Raw genomic sequence first — 19,975 nt, forward strand, 5'->3', positions numbered from 1 at the left:
TATAATCAGATGGGCCCGGAACCCAGAGAGGGTCCTGGGAGGTGCTCTCTAAGGCATGCTGCATAGTCTCTTGCCATGCTCCTCTCCTCCGAATCTGTGTCTTTATTTTTATATCACTAAATAGTGGGAAATGCTCGTTTTACAGAAATAGCAGGAGTTCGGTGCAGCTTGCTGACTTTCAGAAACGCTTGTACTTTATAAACTCATTCACCGCAGGAGGAAAGTGATGGAGTGCTGTTGTCTGGCTCCCTCTGGTGGACAATTGTATGGAAGCATCAAACTCAAGTTTTGCAGGGGGAGAGGGGGACGGGTTGTGAATAGTTCTGGTTATTGGTAGCAAAAGGAACAGAAGATGCATCTTGTGGATGTATGGTCATTCTCATAGAAAGTCTCCCCAATAATAGCGTAGTAAAATGCATAGCAATACTAGTTTCCTTTTGATTGCGTGCTGATACTGCTGAAACCACAGTGTCAAACAGGAAAATTACTAGCTACTAATGCTACAGCCATGGCTGGGTACGTCTTCTTAAGGGACCTTAAAACAGGTAGATGAGCAGGGGTACATACAAGCAACTCTTTTTCCTGAAACACCCAGAATTAGAATAAGGTGATTTTCTTAAAGTTGGAGATTTTCAAGAATGGCTACCATTGAAATATTTTGCATGTGTTACCTTTGTAATCCTTACAGTAATCTAATGACTATAATAATCTATTATTGTATGCCGTATCCTGATGGAAAAAAACTGCGGCCAGGAGAAATTGAGTCATTTGTCCAAGGTTATGTGACTAATAAGTGGTAAAGCCAGGATTTGAACCTGTGGGGTCTGGCCCCAGAGCCCACGTGCTCCATCACATTGCTACCCAGCAGGCTGATGGGTGGAAGTTTCCGTGATGATGCGAAAGTTTGCTGTGTGTGTGGCTATTGAGCATTTGAAGTGGGGTCACTTCAAGAAAGGGACAAAATTATACCGGAGGTGTTTATACCGCCACTCCCAGCTCTTCCATTCTGCACCTCTTTGGCGTCTGCAAATTCACGCGACTGCTGCCATTGTTGACGTTAGATTGCTAAACTACTATTTTGTGAAAAGAACTCATCTTTCCCAAAATACACTTTCAATGAACACGTTCCTCTGTTCTCAGGTGATAGAAACGCTATCGCGACTCTCCCGAACACCCATCGCGTTGGCCACAGGAATCCGGTAAGCGTGTTTCTCCGCGGCCCATGTTCAGTGTAACGATTGCTTATTCAATAGTCACTGTTTGCAAAGCATGTTGCACGCGAGGACTGCTTCTCACTCGTGCAGGCTGCCTGGTATGTAAGTGCCAACACACGTTTGACACGTACTGAGCAACTAAAAACGTATTCACGGAGCTGAATGAGACCCGTTGGCCAAACATAGTTCTCATTCTACTGGTGACTATCATTGGTATGGTTCTTTTTTTTAAAAATTCCCTTCAACATTTCTATATATATGATTCATCAAGGCAAACACACATGCTGGTGGCATGTAAAAAAAAGTAAAACGTTGCCTCTGTAGTCTGATTTCTGTGACTTTGTTAGACATGGATTTAGAGCATTGTGTGCATGTTATCAAATGTGTCACAGAAGCATGAGGCAAAAAGGGTGCTCATGGCTAGGAATAGGGGATCAATGACAGTGATTTCCTTTGCACAGGGAGCAGAGAAAACATCCTATTCTCCCTGAGGTCCGATTGACTCATTTACCCAATAATTGAAAAACACACACAACTTCAACACCTTTACTAATAAGTCTAAGTAGAAAAATATATCAGAGTCAGTAATCATATATACAGGTCGCAGTATTCTTGGCTTCTAATAATTTTCATTATTAGGTTGTCACCCAGTTATTTTTCAAGAGTGATTGTCACCTAGTTGTCTGTCAAGAGTGATTGCCACCCAGCTATTTGTTAAGGGTGATTGCTACTCAGTCATTTGTCAGTCACATCAGCATCCGAAAGTGAAAAGAGCTGGTGTTGAAGGCAGGCCTGCTCTCTGCCAGGAGGTGAGCCTGCAGAGTTGTGGCTGGCGGGGGATCCATTAAGCACAGCAGCCTGTCCCCAGCTGCTCAGAGGACTGGGTGACCAGCAGACCTGCTGCTGATGCCCTGGGGTAGCAGGTGCTTGGTCTCCCTGGGGACCCCCAGACCCAGCCACACTGGGAGAAACGCCAGACGCTGTCTCAGACGTGGTGACTGACCAGCCCGTGCTGGCGGCAGGCGGCTGACAAGGTTCATGAGAGGCAATGCCCCGCTGGATGCCGCTTGCTCACCTTGTTTTTCTCTCCCTCCTTCTCTCCCTCCCCAGGCCCTTCCCAACAGAGGAGAGCGTCAGCGATGAGGACATCTACAAAGCCCTCCCCGACCTGATAGAGTACGTGAGCGCTTCCTTTGTGGGTCGTAGCTGGGGGTGTTGGCAGAGCGCCGTGAAGGGGACAGTGGCCAGGGGCTGAGGTGTGTAAGAGTCAACCCCAGACCCGGAAGGGAAAGCGTCCGAGACAGTGGACTTCCCTGGGCTCCTGGTGCCTTTGTGTGGCCCACGCGTGCAGGGCTCTCTGAGGAGTAGAGAGGCAGACTGCCGCCAAGTCAAATTTGAGCCCTTCCCAGGCATATAGAGGTGGAGGCAGAGGAGTGAGGCCGTGAAGGGACATAAAGCAGACACTGCACTCCATTCCTGGAGAGGCAGGGCAGACGGTGCCCGCTTGGCAGGCGCAAGGAAGGTGCCCTCCAACAGGAACGTGGTCTGAAACCCACTGCACGAGGTCTTGGCAATGATAAGCCTGCAGAAAGTGATGCATCTGAAAGACTGTTTGTCACGTGCTAGGTCCCCTTCAGCTCCCCATCTTCTCCGTACCCTACCCTTCGATAGTGTGATCAGCGCATCCCGAGTGTGAGGCAGACTTTTCAATCCGGCCCTGCACGGACCTGTGTTGTCTGGGGCAAGTCCAACGCCTTGTTGTCCTCTCGAAGTCTTGATCGCGATGCTGGACCCACGGATAGGGCCTGCCTGACAGCACCACCGATGCCGGCCTGGGGGGCGGCGGGCTCCTGCAGAGGCGTCACGGGGGCGCTGTGCATAGTCAGCACGCGGTGAATGTCGTGTCCCTGCCATCGCTGTCGGGTGCTGTTGTCGTTGTCATTGTCCCTGTAGGAGGGACGGAGCCGTCACCTGAGCCTCCGACGCCACAAATTCCATTTTATGTCCCCTCTGGATTTCCATGGGAATCCGGGAAGCTGCTTCTAGCTCCTGCGTTTCCTACCACACAGTGACCTTTCTCCCGTGCCCTTCGTTCCAGCGAGACGCACGTGGAGGATGAGGAGGGCCTGTATGACTGTGTCTACGGGGAAGACGAAGGCGGAGAGGTCTACGAGGACTTGATGAAAGCGGAGGAGGCGCAGCAACCCGTAAGCACTCGCCTTGTTTTTTTTCTTTTTAGTTACTCTGGGTATTTTATTGGGAAAGTGACCATTTTAAAGACTCAATGTAATTGTTTATGGAACTTCTGCTGGGATGGCTTTTTTGTTTGTTTTCTTTCTTACCTTTGCCCGTTATGTGTATATCTGATGCGACATCAAATCTAAAAGAATATTTACCTGCTTTGTCACAGAAGATTTTCTTTCATAACAATACAATTCCATGACTCCATGAAATTAAGTCCCATTGCTCCTCTGCTATTGTTTTGCTGGTGACATGTCATTTATCGCTCAGATTTGGTTTCCTTACCAGTAAAATGAAAGGATTAGACCAGAGACTCCCAGGGTTGTTTTGACTGTAAAACGCCACGTTTCTACGGCTCCAGATGCAATAACAGGTCATGAGAGGCAGGGCAGACGGTGCACGCTTGGCAGGCGCAAGGAAGGTGCCCTCCAACAGGAACGTGGTCTGAAACCCACTGCACGAGGTCTTGGCAATGATAAGCCTGCAGAAAGTGAAAGACTGCCTGTCACATGCTAGGTCCCCTTCAGCTCCCCATCTTCTTCGTACCCTACCCTTCGATAGTGTGATCAGCGCATCCCGAGTGTGAGGCAGACTTTTCAATCCGGCCCTGCACGGACCTGTGTTGTCTGGGGCAAGTCCAACGCCTTGTTGTCCTCTCGAAGTCTTGATCGCGATGCTGGACCCACGGATAGGGCCTGCCTGACAGCACCACCGATGCCGGCCTGGGGGGCGGCGGGCTCCTGCAGAGGGGTCACGGGGGCGCTGTGCATAGTCAGCACGTGGTGAATGTCCATGTCGCTGCCATCGCTGTTGGGTGCTGTTGTCTTTGTCCCTGTAGGAGGGACGGAGCCATCACCTGAGCCTCCGACGCCACCAATTCCATTTTATGTCCCCTCTGGATTTCCATGGGAATCCGGGAAGCTGCTTCTAGCTCCTGCGTTTCCAGTGACCTTTCTCCTGTGCCCTTCGTTCCAGCGAGACGCACGTGGAGGATGAGGAGGGCCTGTATGACTGTGTCTACGGGGAAGACGAAGGCGGAGAGGTCTACGAGGACTTGATGAAAGCGGAGGAGGCGCAGCAACCCGTAAGCACTCGCCTTGTTTTTTTTCTTTTTAGTTACTCTGGGTATTTTATTGGGAAAGTGACCATTTTAAAGACTCAATGTAATTGTTTATGGAACTTCTGCTGGGATGGCTTTTTTGTTTGTTTTCTTTCTTACCTTTGCCCGTTATGTGTATATCTGATGCGACATCAAATCTAAAAGAATATTTACCTGCTTTGTCACAGAAGATTTTCTTTCATAACAATCCAATTCCATGACTCTATGAAATTAAGTCCCATTGCTCCTCTGCTATTGTTTTGCTGGTGACATGTCATTTATCGCTCAGATTTGGTTTCCTTACCAGTAAAATGAAAGGATTAGACCAGAGACTCCCAGGGTTGTTTTGACTGTAAAACGCCACGTTTCTACGGCTCCAGATGCAATAACAGGTCATGGTTACTAGTTATAACCATGCCAATCTCTCGGTTATGTGTTTTATTAGGAATGGAAAGCTTCAGAAAACCAGCAATGATTTTGATCTCTTTCTAGCTCCCGCCAGAGAGATTAACACATGAATTTGATGAACTAATTTTAATGGGATCATTCTAATTGCAGAAATGTCCAGAGAATGACATACGGAGTTGCTGCCTCGCAGAAATTAAGCAGACGGAAGAAAAATACACAGAAACGCTGGAGTCAATAGAGAAAGTAAGTGATCAGGTGTCACTCTTGAGGCCCCTCCTGCCTGACATAGTGAACTTGTTGGGCTCAGTGTTTCCTGTGTGTGTGTGTGTGTGTGTGTTGCCCTTCCTGCCCGGCATGGTGAACGTGTTGGGCTCAGTGTTTCCTGTGTGTGTGTGTGTGTCTATTCTAATTTTCAGTAGAACTTTGGGTTTACAGATCTCAAAGAAGCTTTAATCCTTCCACAACTATTTATTGATTGATTTCAGTATCTGCGTGCAGGGATCAATCCGAATATAGCAGTGAACACAATAGAACTCTGGTTCTCGGTCATGGAAGTTATAGAATTTTTAATACTTCATCTGTCTGTTCCATTGTGTGTTCACCACCCAAAGTATTTTATGCTTTAAATGTATTAACTTGTATTTATGTCTTTCTATCTCTGTTCAAGCCTGTGATTTGTAAGGCAGAAAAAATAGTTTCTGCTGTTTCTTGGACATTCATAATACTGATAAACAACCGACTTTCAGTAAATATTTATGTTTGTTGATGACGATCTGTTATCTAGATTAGGATGAGTTGTCCTTAATTCTTATTCTCTCTCCTCTCCGGGTAGTACTTCATGGCACCACTAAAACGATTTCTGACAGCAGCAGAATTTGATTCTGTCTTCATCAACATTCCCGTAAGTGAAACTATGCTAGCTAAACGTGGGGTACTTCTGTAAAATCCTCATTGGGGTTCCAGATCCCTGCTGTAGCATTCTCTGGTATTCTTTAACAATTTTGACTCTATTTTCTGCCTCTTGAGTTCTTATAGCTATATTCTCAAGAAATAACTGATAAGTCATATCGATAATCAAAAGTCACTCAGAATACATGCGGGAGACGCATGGATAAGATTCATGTTGAGGGAGTCTTAGTTCAACAGTCCCTGGGCTCCTGTCTGTGTCTGGGGGAGTCCCCCTTCTGGCCCACTCACTACTCCATGGTTCCTCCAGCCCCTCAACCCCGTCTTACCGACACCGTCCTGGCTCCTCCGTCTCCTCTACTCCTACCATTCCTCCACTGCCTTGGTGTCTCTTTTCTGCTTCCAGTTACATCAACCTTAACTCCAATTTCTGAAATACATGACTTCCTTATGCTTCACCAGCCTATTCTATTTATTTATTTAGAATATATTTTTTTATTGATTTCAGAGAGGGAGAGAGATAGAAACATCAGTGATGAGAGAGAATCATTGATCGGCTGCCTCCTGCACGCCCCCTACTGGGGATGGAGCCCGAAACCTGGGCATGTGCCCTGACCAGGAATCAAACCATGACCTTCGGGTTCATAGGTCAGTGCTCAACCACTGAGCCATGCCACTGGGCTCAGTAGTCTATTTTAATAGGTTTATGTAAGCATTTCAAGTTTCAGAGCACCTTCCATTGGTTTTATAATCCTAAAAGAATATTTACTTGGAAGCATGAAGCCAGGCAAACGCTACGCCAACTGAGGTCATGCTGGGCAAGACTCATGTTCCGAGGCCTCTGGAGCTAGCTGTGGTCTTACTGCACAGCTTTCATGTGTAATATGTCAGCCTCTATGTACAGGCGTGCTGGCATCACCTGACTGGCCCCGTCTGTTTTGCTTCTTTACATACATTGCAGACGTGCCCCAGTTGGCTACTTGTGGCACGTTGGTCTTGTCCTTGATTTGGGCCCAATGAAGACATTCTCATTGATTGAACATTGCAGGAAGAAAGGTCACAATGTCAGGTGAACGGTTAGGAAATAACCAAGTGCACATTCTAGGAAGATGAGGATCTTGAACCACCCAAATACGGTCATTGTACCCGAAGGCCCCATTAGACAGGCCTTTTCATGAGCCTCAGCCAAAGGACAGGCCCGCCCGGCCGACTGGCTCAGTGATTGAGTGTTGACCTAAGAACCAGGAGGTCACGGTTCCATCCCTGGTCAGGGCACATGCCCAGGTTGGGAACTCAGTTTCCCAGTGTGGGGTGTGCAGGAGGCAATGATCCATGATCCTCTCATCATTGATGTTTCTCTCTCCCCCTCTCCCTTCTTTTCTGAAATCAATAAAAAATGTATAAACAAACAAATAACACCCCCCTCTCCCCCCATAGCCAGAAGGACAGGCCCAACATATTCCTGGTTCCTTTGGGCAGTGAGGTCAGGGAGTCTCAGGGCACAGGGGAGGGGATAGTGGGGGACTGGCCCCTTGGTTCCATGGCGGTGACTGGCAGGACCGTCTGACTGGAAATTACTTGCCTGTCAGGAAACGTGACATCCTGCCTGTGAGGAGCTCGGCAAGCCTCCTTGTCCAATGTATTTGCTCCTCTTTCTGCCCCAGTTGTCTGGTGATTTAGCCTGACTGTTGTTAGCTCAGCCCTGGGACACCACTAATTGACCAAAGTGTAAATCTACATCTCCATGCCCCCCGGACACGAGTCCTCACTTATCTTGTCAATAAAACATGAAGCACTTGGTAGTTGAATCGAAACATTTACAGCAGTTACAAAATGAAAATGAGCTGTGCGTATTTCTCTACAAGGAATAAATTACCCTTTAATAACCAGTGAAATCATTTCTCTCGCACAGGACATGGGCATTTCCAGTCAGATCTGAAATTGCTGTTTCATGTGGCCTGTCACTCTCCCGTCCTCTGCCCTCCCCTTCCCTTTCCTCCTCCTCTCCGCTTCCTCCCCCTCCTCCCCTCCTCTCCCTCCTCTTTCTACGGATGTGGATGCAAGCAGGTTTCTGTACTGAGTGCCTTTAGCTTGTCCTTGGATGGCAATTCTAGCAGCAATAGGGATTCTGGGGTCCGGTGACTTTTTGTTGTTGTACTGATTTCTAACTAACTTTGACCTTGCTTTCTTTTCTAAGGAACTTGTAAAAGTTCATCGGAACCTAATGCAAGAAATCCACGATTCCATCGTAAATAAGAATGACCAGAACTTGTATCAAATTTTCATTAACTACAAGGAAAGGTAACTTCTGAATTTAAAATGTTGGGGCTGTTCGCTGGTCATCGTAGTGAGGGTCAGTGTGAACACTGCTCATAGGTAGGAATCAGCACTGTTCATGCGGACACGTGGGGCGGCGGGTAGAACTCGGGACCTGGGACCTCTGGTGGCAGTGAGCTCCACATGTGTGACAGAACAGTGAGCAAAAAGGAAAAGAAGGAAAAGGAAAAACGGCTGCAGACGGCTGCCCTGCCCGTCAGTGCGGACTCTCCCACCCTGTCCCCGAGGCCTCTGGTTTCAGGAAGTCTCACTAACTCGCCCGCCTCCTTCTCCCCACCTGTACGTGTCGGCTGTGGGTGAGCTGCTGCCCGGTGCCTTTTCCAACTCTAATATGTTATCCTTCTCCATGATGGGGTATTTGATTCACGACGCACGTCAGTTTCCCTTTGTAAGTTAGAGAAGAAAAATCTTCCCAACAGCTCACATGATTGGGAATTTAGCTTAACATTTTACACCAAGCGCCATAGTTCCTAATGCTGACTCAGAAGTGGCTCATAAGTTGCTTTGCATCAACAATTAGACAAACACGAACGTATCAGTAGAGTTAAAAGAAACAGTAAATTCCCAGCCTCTTAGGGAAATTTCTGTGTCCTTCCGGGCCCCTCTGTGGAGCAGGCTGAGTCCCTGCCGGGCGACGCATCTTCTTCCCGCACAGTCCAGGCCCCTCGTCCCCACTTCAGAGAATGCATTTTCCTAATTAAAAGGAGGACAGAGAGGAGGCGTATGAATGAATGGAGTCATAAGTAACGATTACAGTACAGTTGTAGCGTCACATCACCTGGTTTCTGTGTGTGAGTAAACAGTGAAACGTTGACCTCTAATGGACACTTTGCAGCTGACATATGATGTTATATTAGTCTCCGGTGGACAACATAGTGAGTAGACATTTATATAACAGGAGCTTAACCAGAAATTTTAAATTTTGTTTTGTGTGTATATTTGTACTCAACACCTACAGTCAAGCCAGTTCTTAAAACCCACCTGCTGTAAAAATGTCCGTGCAATGAGCCCCGGTCAAATGTAGAAATAAAAGGAGTCATTTTTAATACCATCCCTGTGCGTGATCCTCCTTCGCTGGCTGCCTGTGTGGTGTGTGTGAGGAAGGAGTGAGGCTGAGCTGAGGGACTGGGAGGGAACCGCTTGCCGGGGTTCCTAGGCAGCGGGGGTGCCGACAGGCGGGTTTTGCTGTGTGTCTCCCTCGCTGTGGGTGTAGAGGCGGAAGTCCTGCCTCTCCCCCTCCATGTTCGTGCTCTGCTGTCCTAGAGACTTACTCCTCTGTCTCCCTCCCTTCCAGGCTGGTGATTTACGGGCAGTACTGCAGCGCCGTGGAGTCGGCCATCTCCAGCTTAGACTACATCTCTAAGACAAAAGAAGACGTCAAGCTGAAGTTAGAGGTGCCTGTTGTTTTGTCTCTTGGTTTATGAACCAACCTAAGAGCCAGATATTCCTTTTCCCGACCAGTGCGACCGTTAATGTCCCCATATATTCTCAGTATAATTTCATGGCCATTTTATAAAGTGCAATAGTAGCTGCCTCTACACAATATAACATGGTGGACGTAGCAGCCGTGGGACAGCCTGAGGCTGTGGCTGCCTCAGGAGCTTCTCTCATCAGAGCCTCAGGAGTGAGGTGGATGCGGGTAATTTCCGGACGTTGGGGCTGAGAAAGCCTGTGGCTTAGGACTGAAAGGAACCAGTTTCCCCCCCAACAGTTTTACACTGACTTCCATCACATCACAGCGTGAATTGTAGTGTATGATACTTCTGCTCCTGACGCTGTGTTAGATGTCATAATATAGGAAGTGTCAGATGCAACCTGTTTTAAGGAGCTGAACATGCAGAATATGGTCACTGGGCGGGACTTTACAGGGAGAGGAGACCCATCCATGACCACAGAATTAACAGTTTAACCTCCCATTTGAGACCCGTGACCCAGAGCGCTCTCTAATGTGTGGAAGCAAGCAGTCAGCGCCATAGTTACCTTTCCAGTGACCTGCGGCAATTGGCCAGGCCGAGCTGGCATTTCTTGCTTAAGATCCTCAGTCAGACACTCATTAGGCGCTGTGGTCATTAGAGCTGATGGAGTTTGCTTTATCGCTTCTGGTGATATATCGTTTTATGTTCCAGAAGAGCTAAGTGTGGGCACAGGGAAACCAAGTCATGAGCTAAGGAGTATTTCCTTGACTATAACTCCTTTCCTGAGCTCCTTCCCAAATTCCTTGGTCTGGGATGTGCAATTGTCTGAGGATTTTGGACTTACTAAGTTGCCTACTAATAATAATATTTTTATGAACTCTGTTTTTTAAATTGATTTTAGAGAGAGAGGCAGAGAGGGAGAGAGAAACATCTATTGGCTGCCTCCTTCACACCCCGTACTGGGCATTGAAGTCACATCCAGGGCATGTGCCCTGACCTGGAATCAAACCGGTGACCTTTTGGTGCACAGGACGATGCTCAAACAACTGAGCCGTTCTTTTTGAACTACACTATAGATCTGTGAGAAACAGTAAAGTACTAGTTTAAAATACACTTTAAAAAAAGAATAGTGTGATGTTAAAAAAAAATAGAAACCCGAGGTTTTTGAAACATTGAATCCTGTAGTAGGTTTACACTTGAGCATATTTTTGGAGTCAATCATTTCATTCAGTTCAACAAACACTTCAGCAAATACTAGATTCTTAGAGGTATGGGAGACATCTTGGGGAAGGGATTATGTACAACAAGAATGAAAAGACCCACAAGGCACAGAGAGAGCATCATTTTGAGTGGGGTTGTTACTAAAGGCCTGGAAGTGTAGTTCTTGAGGAGAACGCTGGATTTTGCCGGGAACTGGGCCAAGCACATGGCAGCTGGAGAGAACCAGGGTGTGTTGGTGGGGAGGCCCATGTGGGTTGGACGGGCCGGGGCTTGGATGAGATTGGGGACAAGGCAGAGCTGTCAGCCTGTGAGGAGGAAGACCCTGGAGGGCCCAGAGGAAAGAATCTTCATAGTTTTTCTTACCGGTTCATAGTTAGAGCTGAAATGCTCCAAGGTTGGTTTGTTTTTGTCTTTTAATTGTAGGTGCTTTCTGTTTTTTAGAAACAAGGCTTGTTAAGGAAAAGTAGATGTTTATCATGCAGTCACAGTTCTGTGTATGGCCTTAGCATCTTTTCGTGTTGGCTTTATGACTCCCTTTGATAAAGCTAACGGTTTTTAATGCACGTTTTAAAAACCATGTTTTTTCACTAGGAATGTTCCAAACGCGCCAACAACGGGAAGTTCACTCTCCGAGACCTGCTCGTGGTCCCAATGCAGCGCGTGTTAAAGTACCACCTTCTCCTGCAGGTACGTCACTTAAACCCCTGTTCGTTCATTCCTTCAACCAAATGCTCATGAGGCATCCACTGTGTGCCCGAGGCTCCGTGTCTGGGGCCCGGTCCCCTTGCAATTCTCAATTATCAGTGGGGCGCAATGGGAAATAACAGCTGGAAACTTGCCTTCCTTGAAGCCAAGGTGATTCTCATTTTTCACAAGGTCACACTCCCTGTCCCTCAAACAGAGCTGGCTCCAGACAGATTTAAAAATTAAATAATCGGGTCAAAACAAATATGAGGACCCCTTCGGCCAAGTGCTTTGTAGTCACTTATTAGATTCTCGATAATGCTATATACCCGGATAGACCCCTTTGGCCAAGTGCTTTGTAGTCAGTATTAATCACTTATTAGATTCTCGATAATGCTATATACCCGGATTCAGCAGGTTAATTCTGGGAGAACTTTTGCCTGATAACCATAACCTGAAGAGAGTTGTGTCACATTCTGGGTTGCTTTCTGCTCTAGTAGATTATAATAAGGCTACATGTATTTTGAAGGGATTCTCGTTATAACCCCAAAGCTTACGGTTTCCACGGTTAGTCCTCTAATGAGGGTGGAGAGTCTTATAAATTTAATTTGATGGCTGTACCAGGAGACTCATTAGTTCTGCTCCAAAGGAATGTCCTACTGCATTAGCCTATCTCCTCTGCTGACGCTTGTGAAATGTTGTTTTAAACAGGTCTCCTACCTGCATGTGAAATATGATTTGGAGTCTTCTGTGCTTTGGACCTCTTTATATTACATTTCTTGCACTGAAGCCGCAGAATTATTAGTCATCCCTATTTTTGTTCTACTGAGAAATCAGAGAAATCCAAACCCTGATTATTTCTTTAAAACGCATTAAAACATATATGAGACCTAAACTCAGAGCAACTCTACTCAAATTGGATTTTATGAAGAAATAATAAGGAAGACTAAGGCGATCAGTTTCTGAGACATCATGGAACTAAAAACCTGTCCAAAATCAGAGAATGATTTATTTAGTAACTTTGGTTACTAAATACCAATGGAAGAGTTTAGAAGGTGCAGTTTTCAAGACACATCTGTTTGTATCTAGGTTTTAGACAGACTTCTAAAAGTATCAAATGTGACTATACTTTTATGAAATTTAGCAAACTTTTTCCTAATTTCTCTTGGATTGTTTTGTACTTTAAATTTTGAAAGTATGTTCAGTCCCATGGTGATGGGCACTTGGGTTGCTTCCAGATCTTGGCTATTGTAAATTACACTGTAACTGAACATAGGGGAGCGTATATCCTTTCAAATTAGTGATTTGGGTTTCTTCGGATATATTTCCAGAGCGGAATTGCTGAGTCTTATAAGGCAGTTCCATTTTAATTTTTTGAGAAATTCTCTACTGTTTGTGGCTGCGCCAAACCTACATAAAGGGTTAATTTTTAAATGTTTTCTTCCTTATGTTTGGGTGTTAATTTGATGAAAATAGTACTGAACTGTGTCTTCCAAATAGGAACTGGTCAAGCATACCACCGACCCCACAGAGAAGGCGAATCTGAAGCTGGCTCTGGATGCAATGAAGGTAAAGCGGTGCGCCGTGACCTTGCTTGTGTTTGTTATTCTTGCCTGAAAACAAGAGAAGGCTCTGCTAATCCATATGCATGGTATGCTAATATATTATAATATACATAAGTATTTGTGTAGTTTTGTTTCTGGCGGGGAGAGTTGAATAGTTTTTAACTGAAATAAATACACTTGTATGAATTTAATTTTTAGATAAAAACACATAAAACCAACAGGTGAATTAAAATAATTAAAAAAATATATGTTTTTATTGATTTCAGAAAGGAAGGGAGAGGGAGAGAGAGACAGAAACATCAATGATGAGAGAAAATCATTGATCGGCTGCCTTCTGCACTCCCCACACTATGGATCGAGCCTGCATGTGCCTCAGCTGGGAATCAGACTGTGACCTCCTGGTTCATAGGTCGATGCTCAGCCACTGAGCCACGCTGGCTGGGCGAAAAGAATTTTTGTTATTTGCGAATGTTATGACAACTTCCATAACCTCCAGGAATGATTTCATATCGTGGTTGCCTTCGACATGCTCTGCATGGTCGCCAATAGAACACTGCGGCTGTGTAAGCACCAGGTGGGCGGGAGCTTTCTCCGGTGAGGCCTCTGCCAGGCTTCCTTTTGCGGGTGCTGAGCGTCAGTGCACGTGAGGTTCAGGTTGGGTTTCTATGTTCAGGGAAACCTGGAAGCCAAGAATGACGAGTAGATAGAGGCAGACTTTCTGAGCACATGGGGGATCTCTAAGACCCAACTTCCACGCTGTGTTGAACTGTGAAGGAAATATTCGTCCCTAATTTAAAACAGAAGCAAATGTGTCCTCAGAGCAAAACTCGAGGCGTCTGTGAGACGGTGGTGATGCTTCTCCGTGTCTCTGGGCCATTTCCCAGCGAGCCCAGCTGTCCGCCGGCTCTGCACCCACCCCGTCCGGGCCCATCACCCAGTTACTTATTGTTACAAAAAGTCATACCAAGGGTCTAATTTTAAGAGATCATTTATAGATACATGCTCTGAAAAGTCAGACTTTCATTTAGAACAAAGTTCAGAACTGCCTTTTGTCCGAGTTCTGTTCCCGCTGCTTCAGATGAACTGAAGGGAACAGAGACGATGAAAAAGACCCCAGAACACAGAGAATGGAGAGCGCGTACAATAAAAATAGCTGGTCACCGGGTGGAAGATGAGCTACTGTTTCCTCCGAAATGAGAGCAGACATTTAAAAATAGGCGGTGCCCAGGGAGCAAGGGGGTCTAACTTAGTTACCTTTCCCTCCCTCGCCGAGCCCTCCTTTCTGCCCTTACTCCAACCCGCGTGACATGTCCTCCTCTCTGGGTCGTTGTTAATGTCTTCGGAATGTACATTCTCCTGACCTGGTTCCCTTTCTGTTGTTCTGCATGGGGTCACTTTATTTTTATTTTTTTAAAAATATATCTTATTGATTTTTTACAGAGAGGAAGGGAGAGGGATAGAGAGTTAGAAACATCGATCAGCTGCCTCCTACACACCCCCTACTGGGGATGTGCCCGCAACCAAGGTCTCTCAGGGTCATTGTTAATGTGTTTGGAACGTACGTTCTCATGACCTGGTTCCCTTTCTGTTGTTCTGCGTGGGGTCACTTTTTTTTTTTTTTATTTTTTTATCCTGTTCTCAAGGGTGAGGTAAGTGACAACTCTTTGGTCTTCCCAACTGTTCTCCAGACATTAAAAACCAACAACATTTCTATTGATCTCAGAGAGGAAGGGAGAGGGAGAGCTGTCGTCAGACATTAAAAAACAAGAACATTTCTGTTGATCTCAGAGAGGAAGGGAGAGGGAGAGAAACATCAATGATGAGAGAGAATCATTGATCGGCTGCCTCCTGCACACCCTACACTGGGGATCAAGCCTGAAACCTGGCATGTGCCCTGACCTGGAATTGAACTGTGACCTGGTTCATAGGTCGATGCTCAACCCCTGAGCCACGCCAGCCGGGCTGTTCTCCAGACATTTTTAACTTGTTCTTGGTGAGCAGCTTTGGTTGATTCGATGGCCATTGAAAAGCCACGGGTGCTTTTGCCGCTCCTGAAGGGAATGATGTGTTTTCTTTCGGACCGCTCTCATCTCTCCTCCCATCTCATGGGCCTTCTTTTTGTCCCCTTCTCTTCACTCCGCAGGACTTGGCACAGTATGTGAACGAAGTGAAGAGAGACAACGAGACCCTGCGTGAAATCAGGCAGTTCCAGCTCTCTATAGAAAACCTGGTAGGTCATGATCACTCCGTCCAGCCTCCCTACCCCACCACGTGTGGTTTTTGAAGAAAAGACACTTTACTTTCCATTTTCTAATTCTAGTTTATTTTCCCTGTTCCTGTTTGGCAGCATCCACACGGATGGCTCTGTCCTCCCTGTCCCCTCATCTTAGTCACACAGCTTCTTCCCCAGCCATCCAGATCCTAGACCTCGGCGTCCTCACCGCCGTACATACTCCTGCTGATTCCCGTGCATTTACTCATTTTATGTGTATGTGCTGGGTGACTATTGTGCGCCTGATCTTGAGGTTGGGGCTGGGGCTGGAACTCTGAGCCCCGCGGTCTCAGGGTGGAGGAGACAGGGAAAGGAGAGTTTAAAGATGCTATTTTGAGATAGTGCTGTGAACAGGGCGATACAACGGGATGAGAAGGGGAGGCCTCGTTTAGATATGATGGTTAGAAAAGCCCTTCTGAGGTGGTGGCCCCTGGAACCTGAAGCCTGAGAAGAAGCCGCAGCACAGGGATCCGGGGGAAGGGGTTCCAGGCAGAAGCCACAGTGTTACTGGTGGAGGGGGGGTGCACTGGGGATGGAGCCCACAACCCCGGCATGTGCCCCCACTGGGAATGGAACCGTGACCTCCGGTCCATGGGCCGACGCTCAGCCACGGAGCCGGCGGGCTAAGTCAGAACTGGTCATTCTTGAGATCTCTGAGCAGGGTCACCCTCCTTGACTCTTTAAACCAAAGTGGGTCCCCGGCCCTGCATGCTGCCCTTCATGGCAGTCATGCATCTGTAAATACAGACTTACTTGTTTCCCCGCTGGCTAGTAGCTCCATGAGGGCCGGGTCTATGTCATTTCACCCTGTTACAGTGGCTGACACAGAGTGGATGCTCAAGAAATACTAGTTCCTGCACCTTCCTTGTGACTTGAATTCTTAGGATGAATTCTCTCTTTCGGTAGCTGCCTTCCTCATTAGGGTTATAAGTAAAATTAGTTAATGTCCTCAGCCTGCTTCCCAGGAGGACCAAGGACAGGCTGTTTTTGAAAGTGTATCATGTAAACCTGAGCCTTTTAGAGTAAGGGCACTAAAAACGTGAAATGACAAAAGCTGTCAAGTAACCGTAGTTGTTCTTAATACACATCCTCACTGAGATTTTCTCTTTTTTTTAAATGTGATTATGAAACACTGAGGTGTGTACATTTCTGTTTTAGAACCAACCAGTGCTGCTGTTTGGACGGCCTCAGGGAGACGGGGAGATCCGAATCACCACTCTGGACAAGCACACGAAGCAAGAAAGGTGAGGAAGAGGGGCATGCACTTTCAGAATAAGCCGTTCGTATCCGAGCCTGGGGAGGCCTCAGAAACAGTTCCTCCGGGCAAAGCCGGGCCACAAAGGAAGAAATGGGGGCAAGCCAGCCTCCGTTCCCCAACCGTTCCTCACGTAGATGCCTTAGGTGGTGTCCCCTCTGCTTGGTGTCTGTTGGTTTGTCTAAGTTCTTAAGTAGGAAATGGCAGCTAGAGAATGTCAGCTGGGGTCAAAGAAAGTGCACATGATACTGAGAGGAGAGGTAGAGGCACCATAGCATAGGTAACTACCACCACACACAACTGTTTCATTTTTGGGGTCTACATTTTAAAATAACGAAATGATACCAAATGTCCTAAGGAAGATGTTTGAGCGAGGATCACTGCGTGAGTGAGCCTTTCTGGAGGGGAACTGGTAGGTGGGGTCCTTGGAGATTAGTGAGCTGGGCCTGGTGTCCCAAACTATATGTGATTATCACTTGGTTGAAATGGCCCTTTTCTGGAACCTTTGCAGATGAGGAAGCCAGCCAGCAGGGGGCAGCATCAGCTCTTGCTTCCACCTGATACCCAGGCTCCACAGGTAGCTTCCAGGAGACACACATCCTTTTAGCGTCTCCAGGAAAATAGGCGTTGAAAGTGATGCAGGTGTTCAGGCTGCACGAATGTACCATTATCATAGTTTCAAAAATGTGTGCGTATAAATCACAGAGAGTTTTCGAAAAGGTACAAGGATTGGTATCGGATGATGGGATGATAGTTTTTCTCCCCAGTTATGTTGTTTTTAATAAAAAAGGAGAAATAGCAGCATGTAAATTTAACCATAATTTCCTCTAGGTTGGTATCAGATGATGGGATGATAGTTTTTATGTTGTTTTTAATAAGAAAGGAAAAATAGCAGCATGTAAATTTAACCATAATTTCCTCTAGTTTGCGCTTTGCTCCTGTACCTCTCAGGCGGTGGTTCAGGTGGCTCCTGCCTGTAACCACCAGGCGCAGCCTGCAGGGGAAGAGCACGGGGCCCACCGTTGGGCCAGGTGGGCACCCGCTCAGCACCTCACTAGCAGCGTGACCTTCAGCAGATGAGCTCCCCAAGCCTCAGTTTCCTCCCCAATAAATGACAATACTAACATCTCGCTCCCCAGATGGCCATGGGGGTTTAAATTGTGTCAGGCATCCTTGTGAAAGCCATTCGGGCTGACTCCTAATAACATCAGTAGAAGCTAATTGCCGTTGTTTTCATTCACATTATTCTGTAAATGGTTAGCTTTTAAACTAAAACAAAAGTAATGGTTCAGGGGCAACACTTTTTATGGCTAATCTCAATTGTTTCTTTTTTAAAAATATATTTTTTACTGATTTCAGAGAGAGAAAGGGAAAGGGAGAGAGATAAAACTATCAATAATTCATGAGAATCATGGATCAGCTGCCTCCTGCACGCCCCCCTACTGGGGATCGAGCCTGCAACCCCCGGGTATGTGCCTCTGACTGGAATCGAACCCTGACCTCCTGGTTCATGGGTCAATGCTCAACCACTGAACCACACTGGCCTGGCTCAGTTGTTTGCTATAGCTATGTTGAGTGTGCCTGTTGTTCTTAATAAAATTTTCCATTTTTTTTTGTCCTAGCCAGTTTGGCTCAGTGGATAGAGCCTCGGCCTGCAGACCAAAGGGTCCTGGGTTTGATTCTGGTCAAGGGCATGTACCTTGGTTGCAGGTTCCTCCCTGGCCCGGGCCCTAGTCAGAGTCGTGCAGGAGGCAACCAATCAATGTGTTTCACATTGATGTTTCTCTCTGTCTTTCCCTCTCCCTAAAAATCTATGGGAAAATATCCTCGGGTGAGGATAAACAAAAATAAAAAACAAACAAAAAAAAACAAATAAACAAAAATTTTCCCCCTGTTTTTAAATAAGGAAACTGAGGAACAGCGAGGCCACTCATTTAGTTAAGGGTAGTGAAGGGTACGATGCTCACAGTTCATTCTTTTCAGGGTGCAGCACTGCCATTGTCTTCAACTCAAAGGAAAAATGTTTGTTTGGTTTAATTCAGTTTATAAGGGAAGAACTAACATGTGCTTCCAACCCATTTTAAATCAGTTTCTCTCTCTCTCTCTCTCTCTCTCTCTCTCTCTCTCAGGCACATCTTCTTATTCGACTTGGCAGTGATTGTATGTAAAAGAAAAGGTGACAACTATGAAATGAAGGAAATAATAGATCTTCAGCAGTACAAAATAGCCAACAATCCTACAACGGATAAAGAAAACAAAAAGGTGAATTCTTGGAGATTCATAACTGTGGTTCACTCATGACTTTGAACATTCAAGGATATGTGCTCTTCCATTCCCGGGAGGGGTAGCGCATCGATTCAGGAGTTTCTGTTTCTGGAAATTGATTAGGGGAAAGAAGGGGTCAGTGTCACAGCTGATAGGCTCATCCCAAATGCTAGCAACCAAGACCGACGCCTTTGGCATAGAAACGGTTGTAGATGTGAAGTTGACTGCGGGGATCTTGACTGGTCACAGTTTAACGTTACGAGAGGTCTGTGGAGGATGATGGTGGTGGTGTAGTGAATTTGGGAACGTGATGTTACTCATGCATGATCCGTATTAACCTGAGGAATATTAATTTTAACAGTGGTCTTATGGCTTCTACCTCATCCATACCCAAGGACAGAATGGGTTAGAATTTTATTGCAAAACAAAAGATTTAAAGAAAAAATGGCTGGAACAGTTTGAAATGGCTTTGTGAGTATTTCTACTTTTAAAAGTGCTTCTTCCCTACTGCTTCCCTCTCTTATGAATAATGTGGCCCGTGTGTAGAGGCTGCAGGGACAGAGGCAGGAGCCTTGTGCTGCTGGCTCTCTGCTTAGCGACCTCGGTCTCCGAGGACAGAGGTTTGGGTGAATTTCTTCAAGAAAAAGAAAGAGGGCGCTCTGGCCTTCGGTTTGAATTTTCCTCCTGGGCATATTTTAATTCTTCGGCTTTCAGCACCCACGAAAAGAATTATTCTAATGATGAACTTTTAATGTTATTACCATGTTTGTAATATATATGCATTTTTTAATTGAACAGAAATCACTCCCCCCCCAAACACATGCACACACATATATACATCCATGCACGTATTTTGTCTGTAATAGAAAGATTGATTCCCCTCCCACCTGTTTGTTTTTAACTCATTTACTGTTTGAATCCTGGAGAAATTGCTGGGCGGATTGAATGAAGGCTTTCAGAGCTTGGCTTCTTTCAGGCTTCTTTCCTTTGATTAAAGTCGCAGCTCAACAAAGAGGTGGGAATAATTCAGACCTGTTCCCAAAGGAAGGGCGTGGAGAGATGTAATTACACAAGAACATGCCATTCGGGGCTG

The 19,975-nt window shown here is 46.3% G+C and overlaps 1 protein-coding gene across 1 annotated transcript in view; it reads left to right on the forward strand.

Annotated features, from left to right (window-relative positions):
• The window catches only part of VAV3 (vav 3 guanine nucleotide exchange factor), a 166,563-nt gene that overhangs the window by 51,265 nt on the left and 95,323 nt on the right, over positions 1 to 19,975 (forward strand). The window contains exons 4-16 of the mRNA XM_005860122.2: positions 1,141 to 1,199; positions 2,325 to 2,390; positions 3,313 to 3,421; positions 5,113 to 5,205; positions 5,795 to 5,863; positions 8,066 to 8,169; positions 9,500 to 9,599; positions 11,433 to 11,528; positions 13,026 to 13,094; positions 15,234 to 15,320; positions 16,521 to 16,606; positions 18,747 to 18,879; positions 19,244 to 19,353. Of these exons, the coding sequence (XP_005860184.1) occupies positions 1,141 to 1,199; positions 2,325 to 2,390; positions 3,313 to 3,421; positions 5,113 to 5,205; positions 5,795 to 5,863; positions 8,066 to 8,169; positions 9,500 to 9,599; positions 11,433 to 11,528; positions 13,026 to 13,094; positions 15,234 to 15,320; positions 16,521 to 16,606; positions 18,747 to 18,879; positions 19,244 to 19,353 (1,181 nt within the window). The remainder of the gene's footprint in view (positions 1 to 1,140; positions 1,200 to 2,324; positions 2,391 to 3,312; positions 3,422 to 5,112; positions 5,206 to 5,794; positions 5,864 to 8,065; positions 8,170 to 9,499; positions 9,600 to 11,432; positions 11,529 to 13,025; positions 13,095 to 15,233; positions 15,321 to 16,520; positions 16,607 to 18,746; positions 18,880 to 19,243; positions 19,354 to 19,975) is intronic.

Source organism: Myotis brandtii, unplaced genomic scaffold (assembly GCF_000412655.1).
Source record: "Myotis brandtii unplaced genomic scaffold, ASM41265v1 scaffold131, whole genome shotgun sequence".
NCBI classification, from domain to species: domain Eukaryota; kingdom Metazoa; phylum Chordata; class Mammalia; order Chiroptera; family Vespertilionidae; genus Myotis; species Myotis brandtii.